General features: G+C 54.0%; 1 protein-coding gene across 2 annotated transcripts in view; it reads right to left on the bottom strand.

Moving 5' to 3' along the window:
• DCLK1 (doublecortin like kinase 1) overlaps window positions 1-24,561 on the bottom strand; it is a 211,403-nt gene that overhangs the window by 5,646 nt on the left and 181,196 nt on the right. Inside the window, exons 12-16 of one of the 2 annotated variants that reach the window (XM_090257976.1) lie at window positions 24,469-24,546; window positions 24,025-24,121; window positions 22,444-22,524; window positions 13,251-13,364; window positions 8,413-8,486 (exon numbers count right to left, since the gene is read on the bottom strand). In XM_090257976.1, the coding sequence (XP_090114102.1) occupies window positions 8,413-8,486; window positions 13,251-13,364; window positions 22,444-22,524; window positions 24,025-24,121; window positions 24,469-24,546 (444 nt within the window). The remainder of the gene's footprint in view (window positions 1-8,412; window positions 8,487-13,250; window positions 13,365-22,443; window positions 22,525-24,024; window positions 24,122-24,468; window positions 24,547-24,561) is intronic. The other variant, XM_090257975.1, reaches the window with a different exon arrangement.

The following is a 24,561-nucleotide window of genomic DNA, read 5'->3' as shown; positions in this document are numbered from 1 at the left end:
GGGACTTCTTCAAGGTTTCTTAATACAGAATTAACTTATTTTAGATGAGTAGGTACTTCCTGAACTACAGCAACAAAAAAGAACCCAAAGCAACTCTTTAATACAAAAGAGTAAGCTGGAAGTAATGAGTCAATATTGAAGAATACGATTTATACGTCAGATGTGAACCAATGCTTCCATTGAACAGTTCATCGTCCCTCCTGCCCATGTACTCACCGGCCCACAACCACGGACAGTCAGCACGTAGCAGGCGCAGCCTTCAGAATCTTAACTGTGGCTCTAAAATTATGCTCAGTTTAACCTTTACAACCAAATTCTGTAGCCCCATGTATAGTCCAGGACAGAGTATTTCAGCAAAAAAAACAGAACAATGGGCTATCACATAACTTTTAAAGGCATTTCTATTAAAATATATATATATATATGTGTGTGTATATATATATGTGTGTGTGTATATATATATGTGTGTGCGTGTGTGTGTATATATATATATATATATTTCAACTGGTAATTATCCCCCACAAAAGCTTTCAGGGTGCAAGTCTCTCTGTGAAATGCTGTATCACAGACATAAATTCTGAGCCCTTCCTGACATTTCTGAAAGGCTGCCCTGCTCTTTATCAATTACAAAAATATCCCAATATCAAGCACATGGGGTCTCTCCCCCTTAATGGCCACATTTGTAAGGCAGGGTTGTCTTAGGTATCACCTTGATAGGCCCTTCAAACTTAAGATTTCCTAATAGGCGTCTTAAGATCCACTCCCCCCTGGGTTATAGCTCTGCCGGAACCAGCAGGAATGGACTTGCTGCAGAATTCCCACGGGTCTCCTTCAGGAAGAGATCCAGAGAGAATCCGAGACCTGCGTGATCACATCTGGGTGCTAATGATCACAGGTCAGAGGGGAGCAAGAAATCTCTTGCGATTCTGGAGCTGACCAGTAGTAACCAAACATGATGCTCTCTTCTAGTTACTTAAAACATGTACCCACTTCCCTGGCTGGTGTGGCTCCGTGGATTGAGTGTCAGCCTGAAAACCAAAGAGTCACAGGTTCAATTCCCATTCAGGGCACAGGCCTGGGTTGCGGGCCAGGCCCCCAGTTGGGGGGTGTGGGAGAGGAAACCAACTGATATATCTCTTACACATCAATGTTTCTCTCCCTCTCTTTCTCCCTCCCTTCCACTCTCTCTAAAAATAAATAAAATCTTTAAAAAAGAAATATATACCCACTAACGACTACGATTCTGTGTGCTGGGCTTCGCTGAGTCAGAGTGGACCGGGGGTCCAGGGGAACAGAATAAATGCTGACCCCATAAAATAATACAGACTAACACATATAAACCTGTCCCACACAGAAGAAACACTGCCCCAGGCGGCTAGGTCAAGGGTGAAAACTGAGCCACAGTGAAATAATGTCCCAAGCTTAGCACCTCCGGTAGCTGCGTATGCAGCGCCGGGAACCGTAGAGAAATTACTACCTGCCGTGTTCTGGCGGCATCTTCCGTGGGGCAAGGCACGCACAAACAAGACTGCGCTCGCCCCACACCCAGGAAATCTCCGCCACCCACAGACCGTCTACTGAATGTGGTCGCGACTGAAACGGAACTACAGGCCCCGCACGGCCCTCAGGGAGCGGAGGCCCTCATTTCTGACAGCACGTTTGGAAATCGGCATGAAGGCCGGGGACCCAGCCCGCTGGCACAGCTACGTGACACTGACGGGAAGCTCAGGCTTGAGCCCCGGTGTGCACGGGGGCCGCACCTTGGCGCTGCCACCCCGGGTCACCCGGCTCTCAGCGTTCGTCTTGCCCGGCAGCCTCCGCTGAAACAGCTGTGGGAGCCGCAGTCGGGGAGCCAGGAAAACAAGCATCGTGTCCCCGCTCAGCGAAGGGGGTGACCGCGGACCACGGACGTGCTCCCTCACCCGAGCCCCGACTTCGCCCCAGCCCACAGCGGAGGCAGGTGTCGTTCCCAGGGGAACGTTCACCTGTAAAATCCTGAACACGCTTCCCACCCCCATCCATCCCCTGGAACGGGTTCTGTCCGTCTCTCAGCAAACAACGGGCCTGCAGTCTCTGGACCAAAGCCACCGCAGGCGGGACACACACCTCGCGGAGGGAGGCAGGCAGCGTGCCCTGGCGTGGCGTGATTGCGGGGTCTAAGTAACTGCCTTTCCTAATTTATTGCTGGCCACCGCAAACAGTCTTCAGTTCATTAATAAAAGAACAACTTTGGGCGCGTCGCCTTTCAGCCCATCCATTATTCATACGCCCTGGGGGACGGGAGTTGGGGGGGCAGAGGTAGCATTGGTCTCGGGAGCCCTCTCCTCCACCCACCCTCGTTCTGCGGGGACCCCCTGATGACGTGCTGGTCACTTCAAAAATGCTGGGCTTGCAGCGAAATTAAACGGGCGCCCCGACTGAAAGGCGCTCCCTCCGCATCTGACTTGGCTCGCCGCCACGGTTATCACGATTCTTTTGTTTTGCTTTAACATCCTTCTGGGGTCTCGCCAGGAAGGGCACACATCTAGGTACACGGCAGGGTCCTTCCTACAGCAGAGAGGGGGTCTGGCGGAGCCCAACCCGGTGGCCTGCTGAGCTGCTTTCTAGGGGCGACTCTCTTTGACGTGAAGCCTCCGTCTCCGGGGGCAGAGCTGCCCCCACGTGCCTCCGTAAGCTCCTGCCGCTGACCTGGTTCTTTCTAGAATCCCGGCCGGGCCCGGCGCTGCAGGGGCCTCCCCCAGAGGGGCCCGCTCCCAGCCACGCGGTGTCTCTGCCCTGCAGCCCGGGGTTCTCAGCGCTGAAGCCGAACAGAGCGGCCACGTTGCTTTCCCTCCGTTGCCTCGGTAAACGCGAGGACAGCCACCGGTGTGGGGTGTTTCAGCTGAATCTGAGCGCATTCAGGACTCACGAAGCTGGTCTGTTAGGGGGCAGCTCCTTTTATTACAAAAACGAGTGCTTCGTTTTGCCGGAAGACTTCCTCTCCGGTCGCTATACGTGGGATACAATAGTAAAGCATCTCATCGAATTTCATTGTCCACACTTTGATTTACCCCGTTGGAGAGGTCGATCACCTATTAACAAATTAGCTAATAAAACAAATATTAGTGGAGGGTCTACCATGTGCCAAGCGCTCTACCAGGTGGTGGAGAGGCTGCTTTTAATAAGCCCAGCAGGGGGTGCCTTTTAATTTGGACACATTTTCCCCCTAGAATAAGAGTTGAAGAACTTCTGGAAAGACCAAACAATGAATATTTTAGGATCTGCAGGCCATATGGTTCTCTGACACAGCTCTTCAACTCTGCTGCCGTGTAAAGCGAAAGCAGCCACGGGCAATTTATCCTTGAGTGGGCACCGCTGTGTTTCAGTAAAGCTTTCTGTAAAAAGCCAGGCAACGCGCTCGTCCGCTCACAGGCTGCCATCCCTGCGTTAGAGGAGAGCATTCAAACCCGGACGCTCTCGGGGTCTGGGGCTGCAGCGCAATGTAGCTCATTGAATCCTGACCCCAGATTTGGGGGGTTGGTGATCCTCTTCTCACTGGGACGGACAGGGAAACTGGAAACCAGGAAAAGCGCGTGGAAGCTGGCCACAGTCACGCCATGGGAAGCCGGCTGCCCGGCGGCAGAGCCGCAGAGGCTCCGAGCTTGGTGCTGCCCATCGAAGCCGGGGCCTCTCCATTTTCAAGGCGTTTTTGTTTCTCTTAAGTGTCCTGCGTGTGACATACATCTGGGAACGGCTTGACTTTCGGGTCCCGACGTTCACACTTTCTTAATAGAATAAGTGTGTCAATACTTACGATCCAGTCTTCGTGATGAATTCTTTCCTCTACACGTACACCTCATAAAAATCTGTATTCTTTCAGTCAGTGAACCTCACTGGGGAGCCTTTGGGGTCAAAGAATGGCCAGAAAGAGCACAAAGAGAAGAGTGGAGGTTTTGTTTTGTTTTTTACATCAACAGGAGGGAAAGAGAGGCTGAAGCAAGGTCATAATAAATGACACCGCAGAGGTTTCCATCCACAGAAACCATCGGGAATCTCAGAAAAACGTCTGTAGAGACTCTCACTTCCCTTTACACCGAATCGATAAATCCTGCAATGCCAGGGCAATTGCTCATTTCTAATAACCAGCCCTTGGCTGGTTTGGCTCAGTGGATTGAGCGTCGGCCTGCGAGCTAAGTGTCGCTGGTTCGATCTTCCAGTCAGGGCACATCAGAGAAGGAAAACTCTGACTCCAAAAAACCTCCGCTGCCTTGCGGCATACCTCTTCAGGGGAAAGGCTAAGGGAGTAAACCCCGACAGAAAATCCGGAGCCGGAGTCCCTAAGGCGGTTTGACGTTGTAGTCAACACCGGCAACTCCTGCGGCGCACCTGAAGCCAAGCTGTATCGACTCCGTCTTTCCCTTGGACCCTTCAGCTGCGAAGAGAGGGGGGGTCTGCTGCATGGGCAACAGCAGACCCTCCATATTACCCTGCCCAGGCTCTGTAGCTTCAGCGTCATCTCAAGATGTCGATTGAACACGGGAGGAGACAGATACCGTATCACTCCCGAGTCGGACTGCACAGCCATTCTCGGCGGTGCAGATAGACTCTTAAGAAGCTACACCATCGTCTCTCGAGACGGACGGCTGCCGACGACGTTTTAAAAGGACAAATAGATATTCTTGAGATCCTCTCTCAAGGGACCCCTGAAAATAAAAATAAAATCTCCAGCGTGCACAGCCGTGCGGCGTGGTAACGGAACGCGGGTGTCTCGCTGTTCCCGTCTGACCGTTTCTGGATACGGCGCATCGCAGGAGCCTCTCAGGCGCGTCGCTCACGCCTCTCGGGCGCGTCGCTCACGCGTTATCCTGGGGTCCTCGCTACAAACCTCCGCGGAGCTTCCGGAGATCTGTCTCGGCCTTGGCATCCCCGGCTCGGGTGGTTTTGAAGTTTAAGCCTATGCCTCTCCTTTGTGTTAACCTTTCGTTCCCGGGGAGGGGGCGGCACGGACCCCAGCGGCGGGGCGGTCCCAAAGGGCAGAGCCGCCCGCGCACTGTGCCCTCGGCCGCCGGCGGAGGCTGCCCCGCAGCGCAGCGCCACTCACACGGGGCGGGGGCCACTCTCTGGCCTCACGGGAACCCGTTTGCAGACCCGGGCTGAGCGACATTCCTTTCACTGACCCCGTTCCTTTTAACAACTGAGCAAGACGGCATCCGAGAGCCTCGCCAAGACCACGCATGCATCCCGCGCCCTGCGCCTTACTCGCTGGTCCGGGGCGGCGCGCTAAGCGCACGCGTGCCTGGGGACCCCACCGCCCCCTGGCCCTGGCTCCCCTCCTCGGGTTACCTTGTGCAGCGTTCTTAGCTTGCCTAGTTTGGATATTTGCTTTCTTAAGTGGGCTCCCCGTCCTGGAGTTCCTCTCCCTGAGCTGCGGGCCGTCGGAGCACCTGCCACAGCGACCGCCCGTGTGCTCACAGCCCCTCGGGGTAAGGACGCGTTTCAGGAAGGGAAATGGACGGAGGTAGGAACGTCTTCCAGAGACTGGTAGTAGCAGGGCCCTCACGGAGGGGCCCAGGCAGCCCGCCCCCGGCCGCGGGACCCCCGGGCTCCAGGGAGAGGAGCGAGGTCTCCTGGGAAGATCAGCCCAGCAGGAAGCGGCTCCCCTGGCTACGGCTCTGAGCAGGCAGGAGGATGGAGCAGAGAGAGAGGAAAATGCACATGCACCCCCACATTTCTCTACCATCACCCGAAAGCCTGGTACGAGGGACAGGATGAGTCTGGGCACCGGGAGGAGGTGCTCTCTGGGGCCCAGGCCCTGCTGTGAGCAGCTTTACAAACAGCAGGGGGTGCTCCCAAGTGTCCTGCTCAGGGTCGTGAAAACAGCTGTGGGCGCTCGGAAACACAGGCGGGCGCGGAGGGGCTCCCCTGTGACGATGGTCTACGTTAGGGAGCTGGCTGCCACCGCCGGCCGGCAACACACGCCTCCACTTCTGTGGAGAGAAAAGGCACGCGTGGGCAGCCAGGTGGGAGCGTGTTCGCTCCGGGGCCCCACGGTGTTTTCAAACTTCCTAATTAAGCGTAGACGCCGTTGCGTGTTTAGCATCATTCCTCCAACTTAGCTGTCCGTACTGGGTGTGCCGTCTCGCAGGGCAGAAACTGTAAACACTGGCGACTGCCCCCAGCTGGGAAACCACGGTTTATGGGGGAAGGAAAAGAGATTATCTCCCATCTGCTCCTGCCCATTACTCAGGGATATGTCATTGTGCCTGCGGAGGGGCTGCCCAGCGCCAGGACCGTAGTCAAGTGGACTTTTTATACGTGGCGGTTTATTAATTATTGCATTTACTTGACATTTTGCTCCCACCCTTAATCCCACAAATTTAGTGATACCATTTTTCTAGAGCTTATTTTTGGAAATTCATTTATATGCGTATTTTTTTTGTTTGTTTTTTGCCCTACAAATACGCACAACTGTAATGAGATTTATCTGATGCCGATTTTTAATTATATATCAACGTGACGCATGTATGTTTGGTCAAATGCCTGAGGTTAGGAGGCATACAATTAAAAAAGGATGGAGCACCGTGTGATTCCATTTATATAAAGGACAAAAGCCAGGCAAAGCTAATTAACGCGGAGAGAGTCCAGGTCAGTGTTCAACCTTGGGGCTATGGGATGCACCTGCAGGGCCTGCAGGCGGAGCGGGGGTTGGGGGTGTTACCAATCGTCTGTGTCTGACCCGGGTGCTGCTTCCGGGGCGCGTTCAGTTTGTGCAAATTTGGGGACACGTTCGCTCGTGATATCTGCCCCCTTCTGACACATGTTATCTTCCAGTAAAATGTAAGAGACGGATATCACCTTCACACTGAAAGTCAGGAAGAGGAGTCTACCCAAAGGCACACCCACCAGAGAAGGTGACCAATGACACAGAGTTCCTTCAGCCCTGTAGAACTCATTTGCCCAGGGGACTGAAAAGGTGGAGGCAGGACTCCGGCATGCTTATCCCTCCAGGTGATACCGATAATCTTTTTGGGTAAAACAGACTTTAAAATATTTTGGTGAAGCTTGGGCATTTTCCTGCTTTAAAGAGACTTGGGAATGATCCTGATCACAGTATATTTGGATAGGTTGTCAAAAGGTGACCTTTTCTGCTTCCCTAAATCCCTTGTTTCGAGTGTCTAATTATAGAAAAAGTCAGGACCAATAATTAACAGTTAGGATGATATATATATAGGATGGGGCAAAAGGAGCTTTATAGTTGTGAGTGCGGGAAAGTTTGTTCTTGTATTATTTATTAATTATTGCATTACTTTCATATAAACAACTGGAAACCTGCTTTTGCCCCAAACTATGTATACATGTATGTACGTTTTTTCTTTTCTTTTCTTTTTTATAATTTAATAATCTAATCCATGAAATGCCACCAGGAAGCCACGGCATCCCTGCATATAGGCTCCATCATTTGGGAGAAGCAAGAGCTAAAGCAGGTGGACTTTTTCTCAGCAAATGCTAAGATGTGGAGCTTTCCCGAGAGATCATCTCAGACACACTGGGGTGGAGAGAAGCTCCCTGGGACGGCTCAGAGTTCATTTCTCACATCATCAAAAATCATCCTGCCTGTGGATAATGTAAGGAGACCCACACAATGCCCCTTGGAAGAAATGCCAGGGCAGGGGACTGGAATAGCAAACCAATTGGATAGAATCCTTCACCCCATTAAAAAAGAAAAAAATCAATACCTCCCAGAGTCCCTTTAGCTTGAGCAGATAAGCCAGCTAAGAGATCTGACAGATACAGAATATTCCAAAATAAATTCATGCAAGAGCTAGTACATAAAGGGGTTACCAGGGGGAGAGGTCACAGGAAAACGAAAACCAAACCAAACCAAACGAAAAGGTGGAGGATTTGGAAACACAAGCTTACCAACACACACACAATGCATCTATCGCTTGCTGGGGCCGGGAGGCGCTTCTATGACTAACGTGTCAATGCATTGTTTCATTCACCTAGGAAGGTCAAGGTCGGGCCAGGTGACTTTAAAATGACAGTATATCCTTCTAGAGAATACATACTCCGGTACTATCGTTGTTCCATTTGTTAAGGGACAGAAGAGCCCTAGAAATCATTCTTGGAATTGGCAACATCAGGAAAGCGCCTTGGCGTTCACCCCAAATATACTGTCCTTTTAACTGCGGGGGCACTTGGTACTGAGCATGTGCAATGGAAGGAAAGCCGGCAGACGTCAGTGCGAATAATGGGTGAAAAAAAGGCATGAGGGGGTGGGGCATCTCAATCAAGATTAAAACGAAACCGATAAAGCAGCGTATGGACTGGGTAACAAATCAAAAGCATGTGTATCCACCGGAGGAGCTGGTGCATGGAGACTGCCCGCACGTTGCCATGGAAACACGGACTGCTGCGCTGCAGGTCTCATACCTTATCCAGTACATGCCTGGTTGTTGGTAGTAGTCCAAGGACCCTGACCTCTTGATGGTAAACCCGTGGTCCAGCTGAGCAGAGAGAAATGGGGGCAACTCAGTGGGTCGACGTTGGGCAGGAGAGGTAAGACTCCACACCCAGCTGCGGTCCACGGACTGTCTGCGGACAGACAGGGACCGCGCCTCTTCTGCAGGAGGACTAGCTAACGTGCTAATTCTGCACAGGGAAAAGGGAAAGGACGGGAAAGACACTAATCCCTCCTGCAGACTCGGAGGCCCTTTGTTAGGGGGGGGAAAATCTAACTTGTCAAATAAGGCTTTGAAGGCACACTGAACAATATCCTCTTGGTCTCAGAAGACACGAACACCTCTTCATAGTCTACAGAATGGAAAATGCTTTGCAATTAAAGTACGGAAATCAGCCTGAGCCCTACGACAAAGCAGACTGGACCCCAAAAACATCCCCCCATCAGGCTTACATTTGAGGGCCTCATAAATAGCAAATAAAAGATGAAAAGAATTGGGTTCGGGGCCCCCATACTCATCACTACTTGGTTTTCCTCCTTTCAGTGTTATTATTCAAAAGCAGAGCTACGCTTAAAAAAATCAGCTACATTTCTGAACTGAAAAGATCTACTATAAAACAGTCCATCTTTTATCTATGAAAGTATAGAAAATAAAATAAGCATAGTTCTCACAGCATATGAAAAATGCCTATTACAGTGATGGGCTTAGAATTCACCAAAGGTGCCGTCCACAGAAGACACGCTGCGCTCTCTACGCTGTTCATCCCGGAATAAGATGCTAGCTGTGGGCTACCGAGGAGTAAGAGACGCAGCCCCCCAGTGGGAAAAGCAGCCACCCCGCTGTGCGGCCCACTCCCCCGAGCCGGGACCGCCCCGCCCACGACAGGACACCTGCTCTCTCTCAGGGGCGCACCTGCTGGCTGCTCCTAGAGTCACAAAGGCATTTCCCACCCAACACTGCTCGGCGGGCGTGGCGTTCTGGTTGCAGACCCGGCTCTCCCAGGGTCCTCAAAACAGCCACGTGGCACCTCAATCTTGCTTGAAATGCACATATTATTTAGAGGAAAAAAAATGGAAACAGGCTTGGAGTTAGGGGAGGAGGGTGGCACCTGCGCACCTAGCTCTCTGCTGCCACCTACAGGCCGCGTGGCCGGGGGCGCCGGGGGCCAAGGTCGCCCAGAACTGAGCTTCCCAGACCGCAGTGACTTGCACGCTGATTAGTATGGATTGGTGCCATTAGACTGAAATCCTCTATTTGCATGAGCAAAATGCAAACGGAAAACTTTCAAGCATTTTGAAAATTATTGGTTAAAATAATAAACAGCGTTAAATGAGGAAAAATAAATTGGAGCTGACACCTCAGTCATCAGTTCTCCGTCAAGCTGAGCAAACCTAATAACGCCTCCCTCCCCCCGCTTGGCTCCCAAGAAGTCCACCGTTAAAATGTCATCTCTAATTCCATTGTATGTCTATAAATTGCATTTTAATAACCTTCGTTTCCCCTTCTCTGTTCTGTTTTTTTTTTTTTTAATCCCCCAACTACTGGCAAAGGTAGCAGAGAGACAATGGTGTCTCTCCGAGAGGCAGAGGTGCCCTGGCAGGGCAGGGCTTCCCCGTCCTCGGCCGCCTGGCCTGAATGTCACAGCACCTTGTCTCCTGCGAGCCTCCAGCGGGTGATTACTCTCCCCACCGACTCAGGCACCCTCGCTCCCTTATTATAAAGTTGCCATCGGTCCTTTCTTTGGTCTTAACAACATCGGGGGTGGGGGGCAGAGAAGAAAGAATGGCCACCAACCCAAGCTCTCAGGTGAAGAACCCGCGTGCATGCTAAACTACGCCCCTGGACTCAGTTACTCCTGCGTCTCGAGTCTGTTTGTTAGGGCGGTTGGTTCTTTCTTCCCTTTGTCACTCTAGGAAAGAAAAGTGTCATAAATGCTTTTATAAGCATCATTAATCTCCAGCAGGCGGTTAGGTTTCTCACTAAAGAAAGAGAAATCTGCTCAAGACTAATGATTTCATAGTTGATTTCCTGACGAAACAAGCTGATAGATACCTTGTTCTAAACGGTATTTTTTTGTATGTTAAAGGGTATATATAATTTCCAAAAATATTCAGTCCTAGGATAGAGGCAGTTTAAAATAAAATACGATACTTGATGTAGCTCCTGGGGAGAACATATGTGCCCGTTGGGAAAAAATCCTGTCTGAATAAAATGTAGGCTGACATCAGTTTTTTCTCTATCAAATGGAAGCCATTACAGTATTATGTTAATTACTGGAATGTCTACCATGTGGGTGAATTAATAATTATATTACATTATGAAATTGTCCAATCGTCTTTATGGAGGCAGCATTGACAACGCTTACTTCTCCTACCTGCCCCTGAGATTCTGCTCCCAGCACAAGAGTGTTCCTTTGCAGCTGCCCTTGAGTTGGACTCAGAAAATCACTCAATGCCTAGGCTGCGTTTTCTCCTGTGAGTCCTCGGAGACTCCATTTCTGCTGAGAATGGGCACCTTATTGTAGAATATAAAGCGTCTTAACCTGTCCTGTTCTGAAAGTGAATAACAAAGGCGGCCATACCGGCTGCTCTCTAACCCCCAGCCCCGCTCAGGCCTGGGCGCCCCCAGGCTCTGGGGGTGGGTGAGGACGTGGATGAGGGAAACGCGCTGGAGAAGGAGGGCAGCATCTCCAGGAAGGGCCCTGAGGTGTGTGGTGATACTCGCACGCGCGCGGAAAACATGAACGATAATACTCAACATGGGATTTGTGCTTTAAAGTTGACAAGGCACATTTTCAGATACTTCTCCAAAAAGTTAATTATTTTGTGTCTGAGTTACGTCGATGATTATTTTTGTAAGTTGTGGGGTGGATAGAGAAGATGAAGCGTGCACCTAAGGCATAACTCAGCGTCACAAAGCCCATTCTACAATTTATACGTCTATTACCAGTGTGCTCCGTTTCCATGGAAACGTGTTAGGGGTGATCTCAGAAACTGCACTCAGAATGGTCCGATCATGATATCTAGGGGGAGAAAAATCAGTGGGCCTTTGATCTTCAGATACTAACCGGAGTCGCGGAAACCTACGTAGAGGAGGTTTTGCTAACGAAGCTGGATTAGGGTTCGGAATTTATCCAGCTGCGACTCAAGTCGGCTTCCCCCTCATCTCGGCCTCGTCCCTCTATTGGAAAGCCACCCTGGCATCCCTGTCCTTGGCCGTTAGAAGACTCCCAGAATGCCATAAACAAACCGTCACTGAGCTACCGAGACAAACTGAGCCAAAAGCTAATTAAAATTTGTTTAAAAACCAGGAAAAACAAGCACACAGCTACCAGGGTAGAAAAGGCCGCCTCGCTGGCACTGTGAGCCCGGAGCGGGGACAGAAAACAGCCCTTTTCCTGGACAGGCGGGCTGGCAGCCCGGTCCAAAGAAAACCATGGCCTCAGAAGTTTGGGAACAGACGTGTCTTTGGAATGACTGATGCGGACAGGGCGTCTGGCTGAGTTGAGAATCGCCACGCGATTGGGACTTCCCAAAATGACACTGGATACGAGCTGGTCACAAAGAACGCTGACGGTCCAGGACACAGGAAGGGCAACGCGCCTCCTCACTGCGTTTCCTTAGAAGGACCCGGGAGACGGGGCGGGAGGGGCGCCCGGCAGCAGGAGCTCCCAGCAGCCGGGAAACTCAGGCCTGCGTCCTGCCGAGCACGGTCAAGCATACTCATGAGCTGGTGACGGCGCTCATGTGACTCCCCGTCAAAAGGCTTCGATCAAGACATGAAATGCCGCTGTACTGCATGCATGCGTGTACAAGCAAGTGCCCGCATGCCCATGTGCGACCTGCAAGATCTGGAAGCTCCTGCCACATGTGCGTAACCCAGACCTGGGCCTGGGTGACCCGAATATGTCACTTATATACGTGCAGCTCTCTCTAGAGCTCAGCACAACCAAAGAAATGAACAAATAGAGACGCCCTAAAAGCAGTGGGGTCTTTGGTATCGCCCGTGAGCAGGAAGCACTAACATTCCATGACAGGGTGTCCAACTTCTTTGTTTAGAAAGAAAAACAGCCGGAGTGATTTCACATCGACTTGGCTGTTAAAAACAGGAAATGATGAAAACCAAGGGATCTGGGACTTGAATATATTTGCTCTAGAATATGACACCAGGAAGTGTGAGGCTTCGTTATCTCTCCGCCCAACTTAATCGTTGCCTGGAGCCGCTCTCAGATGGCGCGGAGGGTGTGCCTGCGCACAGAGAACGGGGAAAACGCCCTGTGCAGCCGCCTCCATGAACGGGGAAGGCGAAAAGACGTTCAGCTTAAAAATTAAAAAGGAGAACTTTCTAAGGAGCAAGATTCGGCGCTCTCTGTGGTGCCCCCGCTACCCGACCTCCCTGAACGTCTCACGGGCCAGCTTTCCTCTGGGTCTCGCACACCCTTCTCTGCTGCGTCACCTCGTCAGCTTCCCCGGCGCCCCCTGTCCCCTGGCAGGAGGACACTGAACTCCTTTCCGCAGGGCCCAGGAGTTTGCATTGGCACACAGGCCAGGGTGGGGGAGGTTTTCTGCCTTAAAAAATACATCACGGAATTAATAGGAGCAGCAAGACACCCTGGAGGTGTCGGATAATGATGGGCCCCTGCGGGAACTCATCAGCCAGAACCAGGGGACGGGTCTCAGCCCCGAGCTGCCTGGGTGCTGCCTAAAGAACAACCCGCCCTGCCGTGTCTAGGGGCGGCCTCCCGAGGCAGGCCACGTGCTGGCGGGGCGCTGTCACCGCGCGCTCGGGGCGGGTACTCCAGATGCTTACTGCTATGACAGAGACGCCGGCCGCGGTGCCGTCGGGTTTGGGGCCCGCGTTGAAATGCTTCTTTATCTTCCCAGCCACTGACAGCTGATGTTCGTTTTCCGGGAGGCCGTCATCCTGGGGGAGTTGGGGGGTGGGGTGGGCGGGATGGAAGAAGGAGAAAAAGAAAAAAAAATGAGATACAGGGAAAGTGAAGCCAAGGTCTTCTAGTGAAGGACAGGCCGTGACCGTCACGCTCCTAAGGGTTCGGAAGCAAGCCGACCCCCGTCTTCTCATTAAACACTGTGGTTGGCGGCAGGGCCTCACCCAGAGCCACGTCTGCCCCCAAATTACCTTGCTGCGTCATCTGACCCTCGAGTTTTGTCCCTGAATAAAAATGTTTATGTTTTTTGTTTCTAACAAAATCAATTTCAGCCATGGTTCCAGGGACCTATGTCAAGGAGCAGGTTAATCTGGACAACCCCCGCCCCAAAAAAAAACACTGATGTAAATATCTTTTTTCCCCCCCTGACCCGAGAGCTTTAGCCCAGCGTCCCGTCCTGCGGACCCACGGCTGAGGAAATGGCCGGCGTGGGCCCCTGCGAGGCCGGTCCATCAGCTCAGCCTGGTCCCACAGCTGCGCTTAGTAGGGGCTTCGTAAGCCCCTGTGAGAGACATGGGGGGGGGGCACTAGAGGGCTCGCTGCTTCTCTCTCTGAACACCCGCGTCCCGCCAGGACTCCGCTGCTCCCCCCAACTCCCCTCGTCGCTGTCCCTCTGTCCCTTGGCCTGTAGGCCTCAGCCCCACCCGGGAAGACACATGCGCGGCTTTCCAAGCAGGACGCGCCCGCTCCTGCGCGCAGCCTGGGCCCTTCGCCGGGGGCGCCGCTCCTCGTTCCAACGTCCGGCTGTTCGGTTATTCCTCCCACCGGAGCCGCACACCTGCTGTGAACCAGCCCCCCCCATTCCCGCATGGGGCGGGGATGTGAGGGCAGCGACACCCGGCAGGGGCTCTGGTCTCACACGCGCTCCGCCTCACGCTTCCTTCTAAACGTGGGTCCAACTCACCTGTCCCAACACGCGTCCCCTCCTAGCGCAGCGCGTTCTATCGGTTCCGTGAACTCCTAATGCCCTGCCTTCACCCATCCCTGCCCTGCCCGCATCTCCCTCGGGGCTAGGTGACTTGGTGTGCAGGTGACATGTGTAAGGACATCTGTAACTAGACACAGAAACTCTGAACTTGGCTCTTCCAGGCGCTGCCTTCCGCGTTCGCCCCCGCCTCCCACCGGGCCCTCGGCTCAGTGCACCGCGCCCGGGGGCCTCTGAACCTACGACGCTCTCGCTCCGGGGTATTCACGGCTAGAGGGATGCGTTCTGAGGCTGCCTGAGCCGCGCCTGAAACCGAATCTGGAGGAAGGAGGCTTTCCAGCGATGCAGAGTGAATTCGACATTAAAAAAAAAAAATTCAGAGCCCTGGCTGCTGTGGCTCAGTGGACTGAGTGTCGGCCTGCGAGCCAAGTGTCGCAGGTTCGATTCCCAGTCAGGGCACATGACCAGGTTGCATGTCAGGTCCCCAGTTGGGGGCGCCAGTGAGAGGCAACCACACAGTGAAAAAGAAAAAGAAGAAAAAAAAAAAAATTCTGTACTGTGGGAAGAGATGGAAATGAGGCACAAGTCGGTCAGGGTCCCGTGGGGGGTGCCTGGGCAGGGAGCGGAGCGGCTGCTGCTGCGCTAGCAGTGGGTGAAGAAACGGTCTCGGGCCACCAGAGACCCTTGCAGCTGAGTGGCAGACCCCGGGCGTGCACAGCGCGTCACATCGCAGAGCAGGCCAGGAAGGCGCGCCGGGGCTGCCCCGGGCAGGCAGCCTCCTGGCTCGGCTGGGAGCGCAGAGTCTGGAGGCCAGGGAAGCTGCCCTCGCGGTGAGCAGCCAGCACCGGCCTCGTGCAGAGCCGGGGACGGGGCCCGGTCCTTCGGGATGGGAGCGGAGGGAAGGAGAGGCGCGGGGCGCAGGGCTGCGTGAGCGGGAGGCCACGGGCGTTTGCCAGCGGTGAGTGAGCCAGGGGACCTCTGCCTGAGCGTGTATGCGGGCGAGGGGCAGCGGAGGAGGCGGAACGGCCCGCGGAAGGCCGGTCACAAACGAGCGCCCCAAAGCCCCCAAGGCTGAAGCCTCAGTCTCAGGAACACAGTGATGCTTTCCGGGGGGTACGGGGGGGGGGGGGTTGTCCGTGCAGCAAGTGTGGCAGACCACCGCCCTCTCCCCACGTGGTCTCCCATTCCCGACGCGGCTGGTGGAAGGGAAGTCCCCCGATCATCATGAAGAATTAGGATCATGGCGTCCAGAGTGTGAAACTCAAGGTGGCTTCAGTGGTGGACACAAAACCCTTTCTTTTTTTAATGGTGGCTCAAATGACAGGCCCTTGGAATCTAAGGGAGACGTTTGGGGGTAAACATTTGACCAGGAATGAAATGATGTGCCTTTACTGAAAGCCTTACAAATACCAGCCTCACATATCCGGCGTGGTTTGGGGTTCTGCCTGAATGAAGGGTACCCCAGGGGGCCCCAAGTTCCCAGATGTGCTGCTGGTCACCTCTTAGTGGAGTTGCGGGCTGCCTAGGGCAGAGTGACTTGTACACGCTGCAGGTGACCACGACGCAGGGCTAAGGAAGGTTTTTCTCTAAGACAAAGCCAAGCAGCCAACAAAACCCCGTGAGCACAGGTGGTCTCAGGGTCAGAACCAGGACACAGGGGCAGGACGGGTGCGGGGAGCAATGTGCCCCGGGGTGGCGGTGTTTCCCGCGTGTCCGAGGCAGGATGAAATAAGAAGAGAAAGGGCGAGGCCTGATCAGAGGCGCAGGGAACAGAGTTCGAGAGAAAGGCCGGGAGAGCAGGTGGCACAGGATCCAATGTCACGCAGCCCTGAGCCAATGCTGTACTTACTCCATGACCCGCTTCACGCTCAGCTCGGTGTCTCTACGAGGCCCCGTCCGTCCCACTTTAAAGACGAGCAAACTGAGATGAGGTTGAACACTTGGCTCCATGCCACACGGCCTGAGTGTGACTAAGGACGGAACCGGGTCTGGAGCTTCCGGGCATTCGTGAGCGCGGCACCTGCTACCCAAGGGCCCCCTCGGAGGTAAACGTGGGGTCAGGGATGGTTTGGAACTCAGCAACCTTAAAACCTTTTCTGGCTTTGTTCCCAATGAAATAGGCGTCTCAGGCAGAGAAGGTGATACACACACACACACTCACACAAAGACACACCAACACACACACACACACTCTCACACATACACACACACACAAACACACAGACACACTCACACACAGACGCACACACATTCACACATACACATACATACACACCCTCACACATACACACATACAAAGACACACAGACACAAACACACACACACTCACACATACACACACACTCACACATACAAAGATATACTGTCACACACACACACACTCACATACAAAGACACACAGACACACACACTCACACATACACACAGACACACAGTCATACACACACACTCAGACACACACACACTCAGACACACACACACTCAGACACAGATGCACACTCAGACACACACACACTTAGTCACACACACTCACACGTAGACTCAGACATAGTCACAGACACACACACAATCAGACACACACTCACAGACACACACACACAGACACATACAATCACTCAGACTCACATACACACACTCACACTCAGACACAGATGCACACTCACACACACACTTATAGTCACACACACACTCACACGTAGACTCAGACATAGTCACAGACACACTCACACACAGACACACAGACACAGACACACACTCACATACACAGACACACACAATCACTCAGACTCACACACTTACACTCACACTCAGACACACACACACTGCAGCAACTACAAAGTCTGCAGTTCCTATATCAATTCTGAAGGCTTTGAGCCTAATTGGATTAAAAGACACGAACAGCTGGTTTTGCAGGGACCTAATCTGTACCTGAGGCCCAGGGATTGATGATGGAGATTTAGCTAATTTACTGTCTTGCATCAGACAAATAAATAGGGCCATTAAAACATACATTTTCTATATCCATCTTTATCGCCATTATTCGGAATAGATGATGTGCCAAAAATGTGCTCTGCATTTTCTACACGGGACCGGGAAGCACGTTACGAACCGCGCGGTATTGTTACCATACATTCTGGTGGGGGTTCTGGGGCTCGTTTCTCGTCTGGCCCGGGCCGGCTGTGGTTTGGGGTCGGCGGGTTTTGATTTAGAAACTCCCGTCCGCACCTGACAGAGCGCTGCAACTGACAAGGGCAAAGTGAGTTTGCCAAATGGAAACTGAGCTCTCCCAGCTGTCCGTGGGGGCCCGCGCTCCCGGCTCCGGCTCCGTTTCTGCGGGGCACGATGGGGAGGCAAGCTGGGGCGGGGGGCCAGGGCTCGGACATGAACTCCCTCAGGGGAGTGAGTGCCCCCCTTTCCTTAGGGAGACCCTTCCAGGGGTCAGGCTTCACAATATCCTGCCCCCCGCCCCCGAGTTCTGTTCTTGGATCATGGGTCTGGATTTCAGCCTCTTCATGGCAGACTAGTAGGAATATCTGTCCGTACAGGAGGACCGGGGCAGCCCCAAGCGTGTTACGCTGCCAGTTAGTTTTAAAGAACCCCCAGGGCGTGAGAGCGCTCCTCCGCAGGAGCTCCGTTTCCCTTCCAGCATGTGCCCCCCCCCCCCGACCGTGGGAACCGTCCCCAGCTGCACAGCAAGCACCCCAGGACTTGTGACGCCCCTCGGCGGACGGGGGGCCTCTGCATCCTCTGTGTCTGCAGTTCACCCTGTGCTGGGGAGAAAGTGTAAGCTGAATGAAGATCTCCCTTGGAGGAAGGAGACGCCAAGATGCCCGAGCAGAAGGTGGAATCCCAAGTCCTCCTGCCCAGCTGACGAGTCTAGACAAGTGGTTTCATTTATCATTACAGCCTTCTCGGGGTTCGCTGACTTTCCAGCCAATTCTGCCAACAGCAGAAGATGAAAGTTTATATATTTCTGTGGACAGGGCTGGTTTTTATTAGCATGGAATATCTTGGTAGGTTATCCAGGCTCTTGTTTTTTTCTTTTTCCTCAGCTTCTTCATTTTTTATAAAACTATTTTAGCTGAGTAGCCTTTTTTCAAAAGAGTAGGCTTGTGAGATAGAGGAGCTAAATTAAAACGGAAAGGCCAGGCCGGCGAGGGCAAGTATTGGATCGGCCGGATAACTACACCTGACTTATCTAAGCCAGTCCTTTTCACCGGGGCAAGGGTTCCCAAGCCTCTTCTCACACTACACGCACCTGGGGACTTTTAAAATTCTCGACGCCCAGATGCCGGTGCAGACAAGTTACATCGGAGTCTCGAGGGGCAAAGCCCAGGCACTGGCCCTGTGCTAGGGACTCCCCTGAGCTCCCCGCTAGCTCCCGCATGAGTAAAACTGAGAGAATAATTGGAGGTACAACACAGACTCATAGGAGCCCCCCATTGAGAGGGACCCTAACGACAGAGTATCAGAAAACAGCATGGGATGAGGTAGGTCAACATTTTGAAAACAAAACAGCAAGAACAGTGATACATTTGAAATATGGACATGGTACTACTTGAATCCTAATTGTGACTACGGATCGGAGGGACTCGACTTCCTCCCCAGTCACCGGAATGTTCTAGATGCAGTGTGGCCTCTTCCAGGTTCCTAGCACACGTGCCAAGTCAGCACAGCTCTCCACTGGGTGAGGACAAGGTCCGTAAACTGGGCTCAGGCAATGCCTGCTGGGATGTGGCAGCCACGTTAAAGGCAGCGGCTGTGACACCGAAGGACACAGCGAAGCCGATCACGCGTGTGATCGACCCGGGGCTCGGAGCGCGCACACAGGACTTCTTTCTGGGGGTGGGGGGGCTCTCCGCCCTCGCCAAGCTCCCCCTCTGCCGGCATTGATCGCAGTTTGCGTTTCATCAGCGCAGGGCACCGGATGATAAAGTCCGCGCCAATCTCCCACGCACATATTTACCAAGTACCTACAGGGCACGCGTCCTCAGGGCCGTCCCCTCGGGCCCCTCAGCAGGAACGCGCTCTCCCTCCTCCTAAGCCCCCAAGAAGTCGTTTCCGTTCTCTCCTCCCCAAGCGCCCGCAGCAGCTGGCATGGGCTGGGGAGGGGCACTCCTGCCGGAAGCCTACAGCCTTCCCCGGGGCCCCCTGGCCGTGTGTGGGTGGCCTCTGTCCCCTGGCTGGCTAGCACCGCCCAGGACCAGCCTCGCTCACAACGCTTCCTGTCACGGAGCGGAGTCCGCCCCCCAGGGAGCCTGGTGGGATTTTGGCCGGCCTGCGTGACAAAGGGACATGGGCCCGGAGGAAGCGCCCGGGTGGGGTTAACGCACGTGCCTCCTGCTGACCAGGCCTCGCGCTTCGACTGCTCTGCGCTCTGCTCTGCTCCCTACGAGACCGCCTCTTCAGCTCCAAGGGCGCCGGGGGGGGTGGGGGAAGGCCACACCGTGAGCCACGGGGAAGATCGGGAGAAACGAGAGCCGGGGAAGAGCTTCCTGGCGACCTCCTCGGGGCTCACGTGATTATTTTCTGCTTTAGTTTCAATTACAGTTGACAGTTGGTATTATTCCATCTCATGGGTCCTACCCCCCACCCCCGAGGTAGTGTCCTGCGCTCATCAGCTAGAATCTGACCTCCAAGGGCGAATTGTCTGGTTACGTGGACTTTCTTTTGAGTTCCTACTTTATTTATCTTGATTGCTTGGTGGTTCATGTGTTGCATTTGGAGACCTCAACAAATACTTAATGCTGGCTGTGAGCATATATATAATTTAGACACAAAATAATTAGCTTCCTGATTTACTTACTACAAAATATGTCATATAACTTCAAAAATTAAGCAATCACTTTATGCAATGTTTAAAAGTTTCTAAATTCATGTGTTTTCTCCCTTCAAATCACACAAAGGGCATTCTTCAGTTGGAAGTATCCTGGATAGCTCCCTACACGGTGCCCTTGCTTTTGGTGAATGTTTTCAGGGGGCCGGAGCGGGACACTGAATGAACAGCAGGAGTCCCGGCCCCAGAGCGAGCTGCGGCCCCTGACTGTCAGCGAGGGGCGGCCACGGGCAGGACGTGTGCCCCGCAGCCCGGGAACGCACACACCTGCTGAGATGCACGCACGCCGCCCCAGGGCCACGGGCAACTTGGTTTTGCAAAGATAACAGCCAGAAGTCTTACACTTGTTTCTTTACCCCACTGAGCTGGGGTACACCGATGCGGGGGTCACATGGTTTAGAATCAGGGCAAGGCATGACGTGTTTTTAATGGCATTCCAGCCCCTCACCCACATGGACGAGTTCGCGTCCAGGCACAAGGTCGTCTTACAGCACGTGCCCGTGTCCTGCAGGGGCTGGCCCCACGGGACACCTCTTTCCCAGCCCCCTCCAAGGTGGAGCTCCAGCACCTCCTTGTGACACCCTCCCACAAAGGCCATGAGGACAACCCCCCCCCCCCCCCACGGCGTGTGACACCTGGTGGGATCAGACAGCTCCCGGGGGCAGGCCTGGTAGGCAGTGGTCTTCTGATGACAATCTAGTTAAAATAAACCTATTGCTCTCCTTCCTGTCGAGCTCTTTCTAAGCCTGCAAAGGCCACACTTCAAACTCAGCTTCCCAGGCTGTTCCCTGCGGTCACACCTCTGGTCTTTCGAGGGCAGTGGGACAGTTTGTGGGCCATGGGCCTTGCAGTGGCGGGCGTGTCCATCAGAGACACTGTGTGGGCCCCTCCCACCCTGCAGAGCCGAGGGGAGCTGCTGTGTGGGACCCAGGAAAGTGGCTGTGGGAAGGTCGCGGACGTGTGTGCACAACCATCACAGCAGTGACGGGGGACTTGCAACATCGACAGGGGTGTCACGTACAACAAAGGGACAGGGGACACAGTGTGCGCTTGGAGGGGGGCCACTGCACTGCGAATTGGGGCTCAATTACGAACCTGGCTACTTGGGACAAGTCACCGCCCACAGCCTCCGTCTCCTCATCTGTGCAGGGGGCACGGTGACGCCCACCCTGCCCGTCCTGTAGGCTCTGACCAGGCCTGAGGGAGATGCCCCAGCCCTTTCCCACACCATCAAAGGGACAACTGTGGCGTCGCACCCAGGGATGCATGTGAAGGTTGTGGCGCTGAAGGTGAGCGCTCTGGACCCGGCCGTCCTGCCAGCCTCGCCCCAGGGCCGCGGGGACCCGTATCTTCACCTCCTTAGACATTTAAAACTAGCCTTCCTGCGTGTCTGCACGAGCTCACAGTCACGCACGCTCTCCCGGCACACGTGCTGCCCTCCCCACGGGTGAGCAGGCGCCGGAGCCCTGTCCCACGGCTGGTGAGGGGCAGACCAGGCCCGAGACCCCAAGGTCAAGGCCGGGTCACCCCAGGAGGTCGTCTGTCTCCACCCTTACCCTCCAATAGGAGCTGTGCGGGAAAATGCGACGTAACTAACAGCCAAGGTGCCAGCTCAGAGAAGTGGGACATGCTGTTGCCTCTGGCTCACGGCCACTCACGCTGAGCTGCAGGGCAGCGGGGGAGACTTACGTCCATGAGCCGGCAGTCTGAGACTTGTCCCCGCCTGCGTCCCTGTCCTTATCCACACCCAGGGCTCTGGGCCTCCTAGTCGGGCAGGAAGAACCGCCCAGCCTGGGTACAGACTTCCACGCAGTCCATGGGGGGTCCGCGGAGATGATACGATTGTCGGGAAGAACAATCACTTCACGTAAGCAAGGCACCTAAGACCGCGCTGGGCACACTCGGATGTAGGTGCCCGACAAGCATTACTTCTTGTTATTATGATTATTATTCAAAACAAATCCTTCCCATCAGCCGTAGGGCCAAACACCAATGGCTCTGCTCTGAAAAAATCCTTCAGAGCGAGAGAAACACCACAATCCCTTTGTACTCCTGTAGCAGCAGCAGCCTCGGGAGCTTTGAGAAATTCAGAGCCTCCCCTCTACCCAGTAAACCTGCATCTTAATGGGGCCCAGGTGCCCCGAGGCTGAGGCGGGTCCCAGCCCTCTGCGGAGCCAGCCCCAGGTCCCGGGGCATGTGACAGCATCCTCACAGGCAGGTGACATTGTTAGCAAGCCCACAGTTGGACAAAGGAGCCCGGGAGCAAGGACAGGGAAGGGGGGCAGCCACTTACGTTCACCCAGGGGTGCTCGAGGACCTGCAGGGCCGAGAAGCGCGGCTCCACGTCCACCAGCAGCATCATGGCGATGAGCTCCTGCGAGAAGGGAGTCTCTTCCCACCTGTGCCGCCTCGCAGGCCGGCGGCATCCAGGCAGGTTCAAGGGCCTCTGTTCTCTTGGCCTGGGACGCGCTCTCAACCACAAACAGAGCAATGCAGCCCGCCCGCCGCCCCCCCACCAACGCCTTCCCAAGGGAAGGACGGCTGATATTGGGAATGACAACTACACAGCTTGTCGTTGGGACGGGGGCGGGGGGGGGGATAAGGTGAGATTAATACCAAGGTCAATTAAGAAAACTATTTTTAGTAGAAGAGAAATGAACACAAAAGTGAAAGGATTACAACTCCCGTCTTTGTCTAGGACTTTGTGCTTGCAAAACAGATTTCTAAATGAATTTAATGTAAAAACACATTTTAAGAACACTGCCACTAAATTGTCATTGCGGCAGCTGAAAGCAGAGGTGTGTTTTCTTCTCTTCACTGCAAGATGGCGCATTTAAGTCTGAAAGGAAGTTATAAGACACGGAACTGCCAACAGCTAGTTGGTGAAACAGAAGCTGTTTCTAGAAGCCAAAGAATTCTAAGGAAATCTGTTAAAATCAGTTCAAAAATTGCCGGATCAATCAACACCCACACAACAGAGCTATTCAGCGGTAATGGCTTAGGGGTTCTGAAACTAACAAAATGCCCTGAAGCTGCCATCGGTTTGGACAGGAAAGCCCAGTGTGGGCTTCAGCGCTGGGTCTATCGCACATCTGTCCCCTTCGTAACAAGCCGGCCAGAACAGTGTTTTCCTGTTCCTTACAGACACAGGTCCTGGGTCCCACGGCGTGATGGCATTGATTGATTTTTGCTGAAGTAAACATCTACCTTCACGTATTAAAGCAACTACTGTGTGGGATGGGCCAGGGCTTATTAAAGCAACTACTGTGTGGGATGCTCTTTGCCACGCTGCATGGGGATGGTCCTGTCTGTCGGTAACTTCAGGCCCTCGTGTCCTTGGAGTGACGGCAGGTGATGGACCGGTTCCCGAAGAGCCTGCTTCCAGGTGACACCCCCCACCCCACCCCCCGCCGCTTCGTCCAGCTCCTTTCACCTGCGCCCCTTCCTGACAGCTCTCTCAACCCCCCACATCTTCCCGGGTCCAGAGGTTGAAGAATATGAGAGAGACTTGGGCCCAATATTCATGATTTTCTATGGAAAGTCGAGACCTAGAAGCGCTGAAATGTGAGCCGTGCAGAAATGGGGGGTGGGCTGCATGCGGGGTGGGGGGCTATGGCAAGGGGCTATGGCAGCGCAAAGGGGGTGAGGACAGGGGGAGCGGGAGCCGGGGGGCAGGGGCGCCTGAGACGTGGGGGGGCGATGCACAGATGACCCGATGACCGTGGACCTGAGGAGCACCCAGCACTGACCCCCACGGTGCACACAGAAACCGTATGTACAACACCACGTATTCCCTTCAGCACACAGCGCGCCCGGGTCAGCAACTCCGTGAAGACTCTCAGGCCACAGGAGGAGGAAGGCCCTGGAGACCTACCTTTGCAGAGTCAGAGACATTATCCCAGTAGGGAGAGGGGAAGTCCACGTGCCCCATCAGAATCTGGTCAAAGAGCACCTCCTGGTCATCGCCACTTCTGTGTGGGTGAGCGACAGCAGTGAGGGAAAGACAGGCCCGGGACGTCAGCTCGGGGCACGTCCCGTCATGCTCAGGCACTGGAGACCGTCCCTTCCCCGGAAACATGTACAGTGACATTTTTAAGCCATTCACAACGTCAGGATGGAACAGCGTTGGTAAATTAAGGAAGAAGGAGTGTTTAGATTAACAAGAAAGATCCACAAAGGCATGCAAACTAGCAGGCACAGCGTGAGATAAACAACAGGCATGCTAAGCAGCATTCTCATGACATCGTCTTTTCCCGCTGCAGGCTGCGCAGTGCCAGGAGGCCGAGGGGCTCCCTCAGGGGCCAGAGCCGGCCCGTACCCACGGAACGGAGGGAAGCCGCAGAGCAGGATGTAAGTGATCACGCCCGCGGCCCAGATGTCCACCTTCAGGCCGTACCTGAAAAAGCCAGTG

Source organism: Furipterus horrens, unplaced genomic scaffold (genome assembly GCF_987537825.1).
Source record: "Furipterus horrens unplaced genomic scaffold, mFurHor1.1.pri manual_scaffold_12, whole genome shotgun sequence".
In the NCBI taxonomy this organism is placed as follows: Eukaryota; Metazoa; Chordata; class Mammalia; order Chiroptera; family Furipteridae; genus Furipterus; species Furipterus horrens.
This window is presented reverse-complemented; position numbering and strand designations above follow the sequence as displayed.